This window comes from Dama dama, chromosome 15 (genome assembly GCF_033118175.1).
Source record: "Dama dama isolate Ldn47 chromosome 15, ASM3311817v1, whole genome shotgun sequence".
NCBI lineage: Eukaryota > Metazoa > Chordata > Mammalia > Artiodactyla > Cervidae > Dama > Dama dama.
In genome coordinates, this window is record NC_083695.1 from 9,200,079 (window position 1) to 9,212,454 (window position 12,376).

Below are 12,376 nucleotides of genomic sequence, written 5' to 3' on the forward strand. Positions count from 1 at the left end.
ATAAGCTCTTACTTGAAAGAAGCATTGAAATAAGTATTTTGTTAAAACCAAATCCTTGTCATTTAATGGGGAGAGAGTCTCAGACTGGGAATATGAGGATGTTCTGGAGATGGATGGTGGTGATGGTTGCATGACACAGTGAATGTACTTTAATGCCACTGGACTGTGCACTTAGAAATGATTAAAGTAGTCAATTGTACCTACATGTTACCATGATCAAAATCCTTTGTGTATCATGAATAAGTCTCTAATTTATCACTGCTGAACATTTAGATTTTTATGTATTTATTTCTCACAACAGGGCACAGCTCCACCAGTGCCCTGCCCACCTTCCTCCCATCCTACATTTGTGCTGTTGGTTTGATTGGTGGTGATTATTATTGTTGTGGTTTGAATCCAGTCTAATGCTTTGTACGAGCCTCTTACAGATTTCATCTTGCCCTCAGCTGCTGTTGTTTTTTGGTAGAATCTGTCTGTCTGTCTATTTAAGCTGCACCGTGTGGGATTTTAGTTCCCTGATCAGGGATGGAACCCAAGTCCCCTGCACTGGGAGGGTGAAGGCTTAACCACTGAACCACCAGGGAAGTCCCTGCCATCAGTTTTTAAATTATCACGGTCATTTTCTTCTTTCCTCCAGGGTGTTAATTCAAGGTTTGACCACTGTTGGGATTTTAGAGGTGGATTTGTCTATCGCTGGATATCGAGTGTTTACCCAGGAAAATCTCAGGAGCATTTGCAATTCAACCCAGTAAACTCCTACTACAGAAGCTTCTATTTCTTTGCTATAATGGCTTCCCTGTGTGGCTCTTTTCTTCAGTGGACATAAACTCCTACATGGAAGGATGGGTCTGTTCATTTTTGTGTCTCTGGCACGTTGTCCAGGGCTGAAGACAAAGAAATGATACTTTTCAAACTAGAGAACACTGATTAATTCTCATTCTTTTTTTTCCTTCTCTTTCTGTTTGGCCGTACCATGCAGCATGTGGAATCTTAATTCCCCAAGCAGGGACTGAACCCATGTCCCCTGCAGTGGAAGCACCGAGTCTTAACCACTGAACAGCCTGGGAATTCCCCTCTCAGTCGTTTATATTTTGAGCTTTTGCGAACATGGATGCCATATTATATTTCATTACCTTTGTTCATTTGTTTATGAATTTCTAGAATACATTATAAAAAAGTAAGAGTTTCATACTGAGATGTAAAATGGGCTCTTTCTAACCCCTTAATATCCTTGGTCACTTTTGTCTACATTTCTTTCGCTTACTGCTCCATTAAAAAAAAAAAAAATTCATTGTTTTATGTGTTTTCTAACCTGAATACAATTCATTTTTATCTTTGCAAATTTCACCCTTTAATTACATTTATATAAAAACACTTAAAAATTTTAAGTACTGCTTGACAAAATCCCCAGAATGTAGCAAGGAGAAGTGTGTCTGTTTTCTAATTTTCTCAGAAGACGTGTGAGCTGGAATAAGGCAGGTACTGTGATCCCATTTGACAGGTGAGGATGTAGACACCACCCAGTTAAGTGACTCCCAAGGTCACCCAGCTTTTTAGCAGCAGGAGCAAGGAGCCGACACCTCTCTGCCACAAGGCATGCTGCCAAGGCAAGGATCCAGTGCCCACTGACCTGGTCTGACACATTGTACCAGTCGTAATCAAAGGAATGGACATTCTTGCTCTGAGAGAACGACAGGATGAACAGGTTGTAGCAGGCCCGAGAGGTGTAGAGCAGGATGACAGTCACGCCGATGGCGGTCACCTGGCACACGGAGGAGCCCTGGAAAAGTCGGAACCGTGAGCGGGGTCCCTGATCCGGGCCCAAGACCACAGCCCCCTCCCAAGCATGGCCTGTGTTCAGAATGGCTAAACCCTCCCAGCTTCTCTTCCACTTCCAGACTTTCAACCCAACTGCAAGCCTCCCCTCACTACACACCCACCCTAAAACTTCCAATTCTCTTCAGAGAGATGCTTCAAAACCTGAAAACATGAACTATTTGCCTAAGACCTAGGCTTGGAAGAGCAGGACAGTCAGATGACCTATTTGGTTAAATCTCTAAGTGCCACTGCTCAGCTCCAAGAATGCTCTGAGCTTATGAGCTCAGGGCCTGCCCCCTGGCTTGGAGAAAACAAAACCACCACAGAGGGACGGCAGTCTGGGGACAGTGGAGCTGTGGACAGTGGCTCTGGGTGAGGAGCATGTCTTCAAGACCCAACTATCCTAGGCTGGGAAGGCTGGAGTCCCAGTGTGATTCAGAGCTTGGGAGTGCGTGAAAATTGGTCATCTGTGCCCCCACTAATGAAGCTATCAGTGTCCAAAGTTAGCTAAATGAGCTCTAACTAGAAGCAGTTGTTGTCATTTAGTCACTAAGTCGTGTCCCGCTCTTTTGCAACCCCGTGGACTGTAGTCCACCAGGCTCCTCTGTCCTTGGGATTTCTCAGGCACGAATACTGGAGTGGGTTGCTGTTTCCTTCTTCAGAGGATCGTCCTGACCCGGGGATCAAACCTGTGTCTCCCACACTGGCAGGTGGATTCTTTACCACTGAGCCACCAGGGAAGCCCTGGTGCTCAAAACAGTTAACCAAAAAACTAAAATTCATTTTTGAGTTTTGCACTTGGAAGTCACTAAATCTAAGCTATTATTTTATTTTGCCAATGGTAGTCTATCAGATTGTCTGCACAGAGGTGATCTAAATCTGACAATCTAAAATGTGACCTCTCCTATTAAAACCACAGTTCTGTTTTGTTTTGGCCGCACTACAAGGCATGCAGCATCTTAACTCCCTGACCAGGAATCGAACCTGAGCCCTCTGCACTGGAAGCATGGAGTCTTAACCACTGGATCACCAGGGAAGTCCCCATAATTCTGTTTTCAAAAAGCCTTGAATAGACCTTATACAGGAGACAGTGTAAATAATAAAGTTAAGGCAAAGTCAAGTATAAAATTTGTCAACATTTATCAATGAAAAAAGGACCCTGCCACACTAACTTTTCAGATTTTGCAAGAGCTCAGGCAAATCACAGGCTACCTTGATGAAGAAGGCTTTGTAATTCTGAAGTTGGAGGCACAGATTTTAATCTGCTGATGGCTGCTGAAGACCAAGTATCCTAAGACGCAGAGCTGCTCAGGTCTTCAGACCAGCAACATTACAACCACATGGGTTCCCTGGCAAGGGTTAGGGTACCACAGAATTTCAGAAGCAGAGGAGCTATGAAATCACTCAACCACCTTACATGTGAGAAAACCAAGGCTCAGTGGGCAACGTGCTGGTGGGGCCAGGGGCCCATGGCCAGTGAGAGCCCAGAGCATGCGCTCTGGACTCTACACATCACCAGGCTCCTAATGAGGGGGAACTGGGGACCAGGCTGGTGAGGGGCACTTCAGAACCACCGCACCAGGCAGCACATCTGCCCCTGTCTGTAACTCTGGGGGAAGGAAAGAAGAAAACAGGGACTCCAGGGCTGGGGGCACAGCAGTGAAACCAGAGAATGTGCAGGGGCTGCCCTCTCAGGATGCGGTCAGGCCACTCAAGGGGACTGTTCTACTGGTCTCTGCATATGCCCTGTCCGACCAGCGCCTGCTTCTCCTACACCCATTCACACGACTGACCTTCCTATGGACTTGTCCCCAGGCCCAGCTGGTGACTGTTCTTATCAAAGTGGTGGCGAGTGTCATGCCCCTCTGCTGTTTTCCCTGGTAACTGACAAGCCCATGCGTGCTCAGTCGCTTCAGTCATGTCTGACTCTTCGTGACCCCATGGACTGCAGCCTGCCAGGCTCCTCTGTCCATAGGATACTCCAGACAAGAATACTGGAGTGGGCTGCCATGCCCTCCTCCAGGGGATCTTCCCAATCCAGGGATCAAACCAGTGTCCCAAGCATCTCCTGCATTGCAGACAGATTCTTTACCACTGAGCCACGGATCACACCTGACATCAATTCCCTCTGCAACTGCTCATCCTCCTTCCCCACCCCCGACATTGGCGCAAAGCCCGCCAGCACATCCTGCTGCCGTCCACTGCACATGTGGACTGTTGCTCCATGACACTGCTTCAGACGTGTAAGGTCCCCGATCCATTAAGCCATGGCTGACTCCAGGCTCTTTCTTCAGTACTGAAACTGGGTACGACCTGGCCTTGCAGGCCTATGGGGTGCGGCCCAACACACGGTCTGTCAGACTCCATCTCTGAACCGTCGCCATGAGAGGCCTGCTGTCCTGAACCCCAGGAGCAGCTCCCCCTGTTAAGGGGGACCCTCTCAGGGGCACAGTCAAGGCAGGGGTGCTCCTGGATCTGAGTGTCTCTGCACGACGACCTGGTGGTAAAGAGGACAGACCCCAGAGCCCAGAGCCAGGCTGCTGTAGCCACACCATGGCTCTGAATCTCCTGGTTTGTGTAACCCGGGCCGAGCCTCTGACGTCCCGTGCCTCCGTTTCCCTAGGTAGGTGACACCTACTCCCCCTGAATTTTGAAGGTTACAGTCCTAGCTACATGCAGAGTGCTTATAAAAGGGCTAGGAACAAAGGGAATACAAGCTGTGTGTTTCTAACAATATTAGTGGCATAGTCAATGCCATGGGTCCTCTAAACTCTCATCTAAGCCTCTGTATCCAGAAACCAGAGATTTACCTCTCTGCCTGGAACTCCGCACACTCCAGTAAACCTCGAGCCACCACGAGTCAATTCTTCTCACAAAGTTCAATGAACTACACGGCTCTGTGTCTTGGCAACCACACCACAGCTAATCATTTGCAAGAGGTCAGGTGGGAGAGGCATTGGTTGATTTCTGTTTTCTGTTGCAAACCAGGGAACTTTTTTTGGTGGAGGTGAGCCTCACTGCACAGTGTGTGGGATCTTATTTCCCCAACAAAGGATAGAACCTGTGCCCCCTGCATTAGGAGTGCCAAATCATAACCAATGGACTACCAGGGAAATCCCAGAAAACTCTTTTGAGAATAAGTCTAATGGTAGGATCTCAACCACGTGTCCGCCTTACCTTAGACTCCAAGTAAATGTTGGCCAAGGACATCTTGGAGATTTTGTAGAGGCAGATGGACAGGGAGACGGCACACAGCACAAAGAGCGTGTCGTTGATGGCCACACGCACGGACACGATCACCTTCCTCTCCCAGGTGCCCGTCTTCACCAGCACCGCACAGGTTAAATTCACCAACAGGAAAACAAGGCTGATGAAGAGTGAGGCCAGGTAGAGGGGTAACCTGGGAAGGAAGAGAGAGAGGCTGAAGGCAGCCTTCCCGACAAGCTTCCTGTACACTCTAGATCAATCCCCAAGGAAACTGTGGATTTTTGAGGTTTTTTTGTTTGTTTGGTTTTTGGTTAAATGCTAGAAGCAGAACATGCCAAAGTTAACACTTAAGAGCTTGGAGTTTGGGGTTGGTAGATGCAAACTATTCCATTTAGAATGGATAAACAACAAGGTCCTACTGCATAGCACAGGGAACTCTACTGAATATCATGTGATAAATCTTAATGGAAAAGAACATAAAAAAAGAACGTATATATGTGTATAACTGAGCCACTCGGCTGTACACTAGAGACTGGCACAACACTGTAAATCAACATTTATGCTGCAATGAAAAAAAGGGTTCGGACTTTGGAGGGTCCCCAGATTTAAACGACAAATCAACTACAAGCAGTGCCCTCACGGAGGTCCTCTACCTGGGCCCCGCTTCCCCACTCCCCGGGAGGCTGTGAGGGTCGGAGGGGCTGTGTGGACGTGGGCTGATGCATGCGCCACTCACAAGGATGGCAGAGCAGGGCCGGGCTCCGAGGCAGGGCTGGGATTCGGGGGGAGCACCAGCCATTCTGCATACCGAGAGCTTGGGCAAGGTGGCCCTGGGTGAGCCCTGGTGTCACCATCAGAAAACAGCCCAAATGACGCCGACCTTGCCAGCAGCTTCTGAGGATTAGGTGAGATAACGTTTTAAAAGGGTTTTACCCCCCAAAAGTCATCACTTCTGGGCAGCACCCCCTCTGCATGGGAACACTCACTAGTACTACAACTATCCCCAAGCTTTTGGGCACCAGGGACCAATTTTGTGGAAGACAATTTTTCCATGGACCAGGGTGCGGGATGGTTTCGGGATGATTCAAGCACATTTTATTTATTGTGCACTTTATTTCTTATTATTACATCAGTTCCACCTCAGATCATCAGGCATTATTAGATCCTGGAGGCTGGGAACCCTGCACTAGCCTCGGGGCAGTGGTGGTGGCCATTTTTAACTTGCAGTTTCTCAGAGGTGCATGCTGCCTACGTGACCTGTGCAAGGTCTAGGGAGACACCTCTCACATTTACCAACATGGAAATCAGTTCAAGTTTCTCTCTAGGAATGTCCACATTGTGTTTACTTCAGGTAGGTGTCACTCAAGCAGCAAATATTGGTTTGGCTCAAGAACAGACCATTTAGGTACTGATGAACCTATTTGCAGGGCAGGAATAGAGACCAGACTTGTGGACACAGCAGGGGATGGGAGAGGGTGGGAGGAATTGAGAAAATAGCATAAACATGTATATATTAACATATGTCAAACAGATAGCCAGTGGGAAGTTGCTACATAGTACAGGGAGCTCACCCAGTGCTCTGTGATAACCGAGAGGTGTGGGATGGGATGGGGAGGTGGAGGGAGGTCAAGAGGGAAGGGACGTATGTATACTTATGGCTCATTCACATGTTGTATGGCAGAAACCAACACAACATTGTAAAGCAATCATCATTTAAAAATAAAAATATTTTTTTTAAAAAAGAGCATATCCTACACTATTTTTTTTAAACTTAACAAAACAGACCATTTAAGTTGAACATGTCTGCATCTGCCCAAAGCGTTGCTGAGGCAAGGGGAGAGAATGGACATCGGGCATTAGCACAGCATGTAGCTCATGGTAAATTAGCCACAAAACCTTAAATTATGAAGGTTTTCATTAGCTCTCTACACATTCCCATAGTGATGGAGGGAATCAGGGACGTAGAGAGAGACAGAGGCAGGACCAACTGGGAGTCACCAAAAATCTGCAATCTGCTTCCTCAAAAGCCCTATTTCTTATTGTTCTATTATTGTCTGCTGTGCTGTGAAGAACACAATTTGGAAACATCTAGAACCTCTGGAATCAGCCCTCTGTTCTTGACCCCTTGCTGGTGTGGATGCACACGTTCTATCCATGTGACGGCAATGAACCTCCAGAAAGAAGCATAATATGGACATTCAGCTTTTCCAAAGGACTCCTCCTGGGCGTTGTTTTAAATGCTATGCTCAGTCCTGTCCAACCCTTTGTGACCCCGTGGACTGTAGCCTGCCAGGCTCCTCTGACCACGGGATTCGCAGAATACTGGAGTGGGTTGCCATGCCCTCCTGCAGGGTAGCTTCTGGACCCAGGAATTGAACCCGTGTCTCTTACAAGACATCTCCTGCACTAGCAGGTGGGTTCTTTACCACTAGCGCCACCTGGGAAGCCCAAAAGTCTTTATTGAATTTGTTACAATATTGCTTCTGCATTATGTTTGGTTTTTTCAAAACAAGGCTTGTGGGATCTCAGCTCCCTGACCAGGGATTGAACCCACACCGCCTGAATAGGAAGGTAAAGTCTTAACCACTACGGTGAATATACATTCCTACTCCTCTTTCTTCACTGTGAAAACTCTATGGGACAGTACTGGGAACAGAGAAAGCAAAAGACAACCAGACCCCGCTTACCACCCACACTGCTGCAGTGTGGCCCCCGGCCACCCACTGAGCTTCTGCGCCCCCTCCTCACCTCAACTGCTCTGCTTGCGTCTGCTGGGTGTGACCCCGAGAGCAAGGGTCACAGATGTGACCCCAGGCAAGTCCTCGGCCACTCAGGCCTGCTGTGCCCTCACATCTGTAACGCAGAGCTGACCCCTCCTCTCCTGCCTCCAAGAGCTGCCGTGAGAACTCAAGAGACCCTGTGCTTCTCCTCCGATGTCACCCAGGGAGGAGTGAGGAGTCATCCTCACCCTCAAGAGCAACTGCTAGAAAAAGGTGTCACCTCCTGCCTCATTACCTCCTCTGCAGGTATCCCCTGCTGGCCCCGCCTCCTCCCACCATCTTCTCCCTGATCTCAAAAGTGTGACCCCCGCTCCATCCTTCCCCCATCTGAGCCTGTCTCTGGAGGCCCCTGGTCCCTCTTCCTCCTCTTCGTCCCCCAGAGTGAGTGTCCGTGTCTCTCTGCCCTGCATCCTCTTCCTCGGGAAATACATTCCCTCCTCCAGCCACTGTTACAGCTCTTGTTCAACTAAGTTCCAAAGCTCTTGTCTCGAACCACTGCCTCTGCCCAAATCAACTCACATTCCAAACAGCCTCCTTTGAAGCCCACATCCAAGCTCAATTCTTAATGTTCCCCCTCCTACCTCTCCCCAAGTTTTCCTATCATAACAATCATAACTCGGTATCTGCAAGGGACACCTCTCAGGCCCCCATAGCCAACACTGAAACCCAAAGATTCTCAACTCCCTTACGGAGAATGCTGCAGTTCACGTCATATAAGGCATACCGGGCCCTCCCACCCTCTGTATCCACAGGTGTGGAATCCTCGGATGCAGAATCCTTTACAGGACTGACTGTAAAGTGTTGTTACTTTAAACTGACCTTCTCAGAATCAACAGTCTGGCAGAAACATGAACTGAACTTCTCAAAACGCAGTGAAGGGACAAAGAGGACAGACTGTGGTTGTAAGAGGAAGGGAAGGATTGGGAGTCTGGGATTAGCAGACCCAGCCTAGCATATACAAGGAAGGATAAACACCAAGGTCCTACTATAGAGCATAGGGAATTATATTCAATATCTTGTGATAAAGCATAGAAAAGGACATGCAAAAGAAGTCATTCTGCCGTATAGCAGAAATTAACACAACGGTATAAATCAGCTATACTTCGCTCATCTTTTTTAAATAGTGAAGGGAGACAGCAAGATCAGATGAAAAACAAAAACACAGCAGACAAGTCTCATCACTTGTGTCTTGGCCTGAGAACACTGTCACCTAACTTCCTGAACTTCAGCTTCCTCGGATACAAAAGGGGGATCAGAATACACACTTTCAGAACTTTAAATAAACAGTCTTTGTGAATTTAAGATGATACCTGTTTAAATGGTGGCTCAGGCAGTAAAGAATCTGCCTGTAATGCAGGAGACTGGGTTAGATCCCTGAGTTGGGAAGATCCCTTGGAGAAGGAAATGGCTACCCACTCCAGTATTCTTGCCTAGAGAAGCCCATGGACAGAGGAACCTGGTGGGCTACAGTCTACGGGGTTGCAAAGAGTCAGACATGACCGAGTGACTAACACGTTCCCTTTCAACGTGTTTAAATAAAATATAATAGGAATATAGTTTTACATATTTGTAAAGTAATAAAATAATTAAAATTTCACTTTGACTCAAGAAGGTAAGAGGCCAAAGTCTGCTTCCCAGAAATGTGTGCCTGGACAGTCGAGCTCTCCTGGGCAGGGACCTGAGACACCCTGACTAACGTGGTGACTGTCTCATGCCTTCTTGACACCTTGTCTCCCTTCCCCTTCTGGCCGAGGCTGGCCATTCAAGCCACGGGGAAGTCAACAGGTCTCTGAAAACCGGGGGCAAGTAACAGATGCTGCCCACAGGAAAATATGCAAGTCCACCTCCTGCAATAAATTCAGTCTATGATTTCAGGCCTCCTCTGGTCCAGATTATGAGCCTCTCTTACTCAGCCCTGCCCAGATCTCAGTTGCAATTGCAGCCAGAGGGTGGGGAGGGGGTCGCCTGGCTACACAGACATCTTCAGGGAGCCCCTCTTCCTTCTGCTGAGGCCCGTTCCATCCCAAGTGCCTCCAAAAGGTTTAAACACCATGTGCACGGCTTACTTCCCTTTCTGCTCCCTGGTAGGAAAGAAACCAGACTCTCATTTCTTTTTTTACTTTTGGCAGTTCCACGTGGCATGTTGGATCTTAGTCAACCAGAGTCTTCCATTGGAAGCGCCAAACCTTAATCACCGGACCACCAGGGAAGTCCCTTCTAGACTTTTGTTTCTAATCAAGGCCAATATGCTGCAAGGCCTGTTAAGTGGTGGCCCAGTGACAAGTGAACTTGACCCCTGGCAAGCAGGCATGTCACAGAGGAGTGATGTGTAAAAATCCTGGCTGGAAAAACGGTTACCTGCAGCCACAAAGAGAATTGCCTCAGGGGGTACTTACCGGTATTTGAGTAATTCTGGAGAATATTTTGACTTGGCTTTAAAAATCACCTGAAATGACAAAAAGAAAAAAACAAACGTGGCAAGTTGGGGCCACAGTATACTTGTACTGGCAAACTAATATCATTGCTTGGAACTTCTCTTTCCCTTCATGCCCAGGTGCCGGGTCACTGTCTCTAAAACGGAAATGTCTATTTTGTAATAAAGTTCGTGAAGCTAAACATTTTCTAGGTTGTGCCTAATTTTTTTAAAAAATTGTAATTAATTTATCTTTATTGAAGGATAATTGCTCTACAATACAGAGTTGGTCTCTGCCAAACATCAACATGAATCGCCTGTAGGTGTACTTATGTCCCCCAACTTGAACCTCCCTCCCCCTGCCCTCCCCCTCCCACCCCTCTAGGTTGTTACAGAGCCCAGGGTTGAGTCTCCTGAGCCATACAGCATTTTGTCGCTCACACTGTAATGCATTTGGAATCCTAGTTCCCCTACCAGGGGAATCTGTACCTTCTGCAGTGGAAGCATGGAGTCTTAACCACCGAAGCACCAGAGAAGTCCTCAGTCAGTCAGTTCAGTTCAGTCCCTCAGTCGTGTCTGACTCTGCAACCCCATGGACTGCAGCACACCAGGCCTCCCTGTCCATCACCAACTCCTGGAGCTTGCTCAAACTCATGTCCATCGAGTTGGTGATGTCACCCAACCATCTCATCCTCTGTCGTCCCCTTCTCCTCCTGCCTTCAGTCTTTCCCAGTAACAGGGTCTTTTCCAATGAGTCAGTTCTTTGCATCAGTGGTCCAAGTATTGGAGTTTCAGCTTCAGCATCACTCCCTCCAATGAATATTCTGGACTGATCTCCTTTAGGACAGACTGGTTTGATCTCCTTGCAGTCCAAGGGACTCTCAAGAGTCTTCTCCAACACCACAGTTCAAAAGCATCAGTTCTTTGGTGCTCAGCTTTCTTTATAGTCCAACTCTCACATCCATACATGACCACTGGAAAAACCACAGCTTTGACTAGACAGACCTTTGTCGGCAAAATAATGTCTCTACTTTTTAGCATGCTGTTTAGGTTGGTCATAGCTTTTCTTTCAAGGATCAAGCATCTTTTAATTTCATGGCTGCCATCACCATCTACAGTGATTTTGGAGCCCAAGAAAATAAAGTCTGTCACTGTTTCCATTGTTTCCCCATCTATTTGCCATGAAGTGATAGGACTGGATGCCATGATCTTAGTTTTTTTTAATCTTGCATTGTTAAGAAAGTTCTAGGACCCACAACAGATTTCCCAACCTGGGGATCTGGCAAAGTGACTAAGATCCCCCAGGGAAGTCCTCAAGCTGTGCCTAAATTTTAATTTAAATTTAATTTAAATTTTAAAATGAAAAGTATTTAAAAATGGTTAAATGGTTTTTTTAAAAAAAGTATTACTGGTCTACCACTGCCTAGTACCATCTCTTATTTTAAGATTTGCATTTGAGCCCATACTTCCCCCAGAGACAAACAACTCACTCTCACACTTTATTAGGATTTTCATTGGTACCAAAAGAATGTGGTTTGAATGTATGTGTCCATCGACTCAGGCCTTAAAATTGGCAGCCCACTGGACTATAGGAGTGTCAAACTCAATTGTTATCTATGGATGAAACACTGCTTGTGGGAAGTTCTCCAGATTTTCACAGCCTACACAATTGTTAATGTGCTCCACCCAGGGGGCAGAGACTGGCCTGGCAGAGCCTGTGGCGGGCGAGAAAGTGAAGGGGAGACAGAATGCAGGTGTCAGCCCAGGCCCCAGCCCCACCAGACACGTGGCTCTTCCCATGGTGTGCGCGAGGGAGCCTGAGGCGGTCACCGGTTGGGGTCCGGCTGGGGGTGAGGAGGGGCAGCAGGACACCTGCTCATACATTTGCTCTCCTGACCCCTGGTGTTTGGTGGGGGGGTGGGAGCAGGACAAGGAGAAGGAAAGGAAGGGCATGGGAAAGTGGTGAGGGTATTCATTCAGAGATGCTCGTGCTGCGGACGGAGGGGACCAGATGGCCTGCCTCCAGGCATCCCCTCTCCACGGAGCTCCTAACACAGGCCCTGGTCCCCACCTTGCCTCGTGCTGGCCCTGAGGGCTGTCGTGACCCTCTGGGAACCCACTGTCCCCCGTCGGGCCTGCCTTCCCGGCCCCACCCCTC

General features: G+C 47.9%; 1 protein-coding gene across 1 annotated transcript in view; it reads right to left on the reverse strand.

The window, feature by feature from the left end:
• GPR137B (G protein-coupled receptor 137B) overlaps positions 1-12,376 on the reverse strand; it is a 54,750-nt gene that overhangs the window by 19,085 nt on the left and 23,289 nt on the right. Inside the window, exons 2-4 of the mRNA XM_061161425.1 lie at positions 10,202-10,251; positions 4,996-5,218; positions 1,631-1,780 (exon numbers count right to left, since the gene is read on the reverse strand). Of these exons, the coding sequence (XP_061017408.1) occupies positions 1,631-1,780; positions 4,996-5,218; positions 10,202-10,251 (423 nt within the window). The remainder of the gene's footprint in view (positions 1-1,630; positions 1,781-4,995; positions 5,219-10,201; positions 10,252-12,376) is intronic.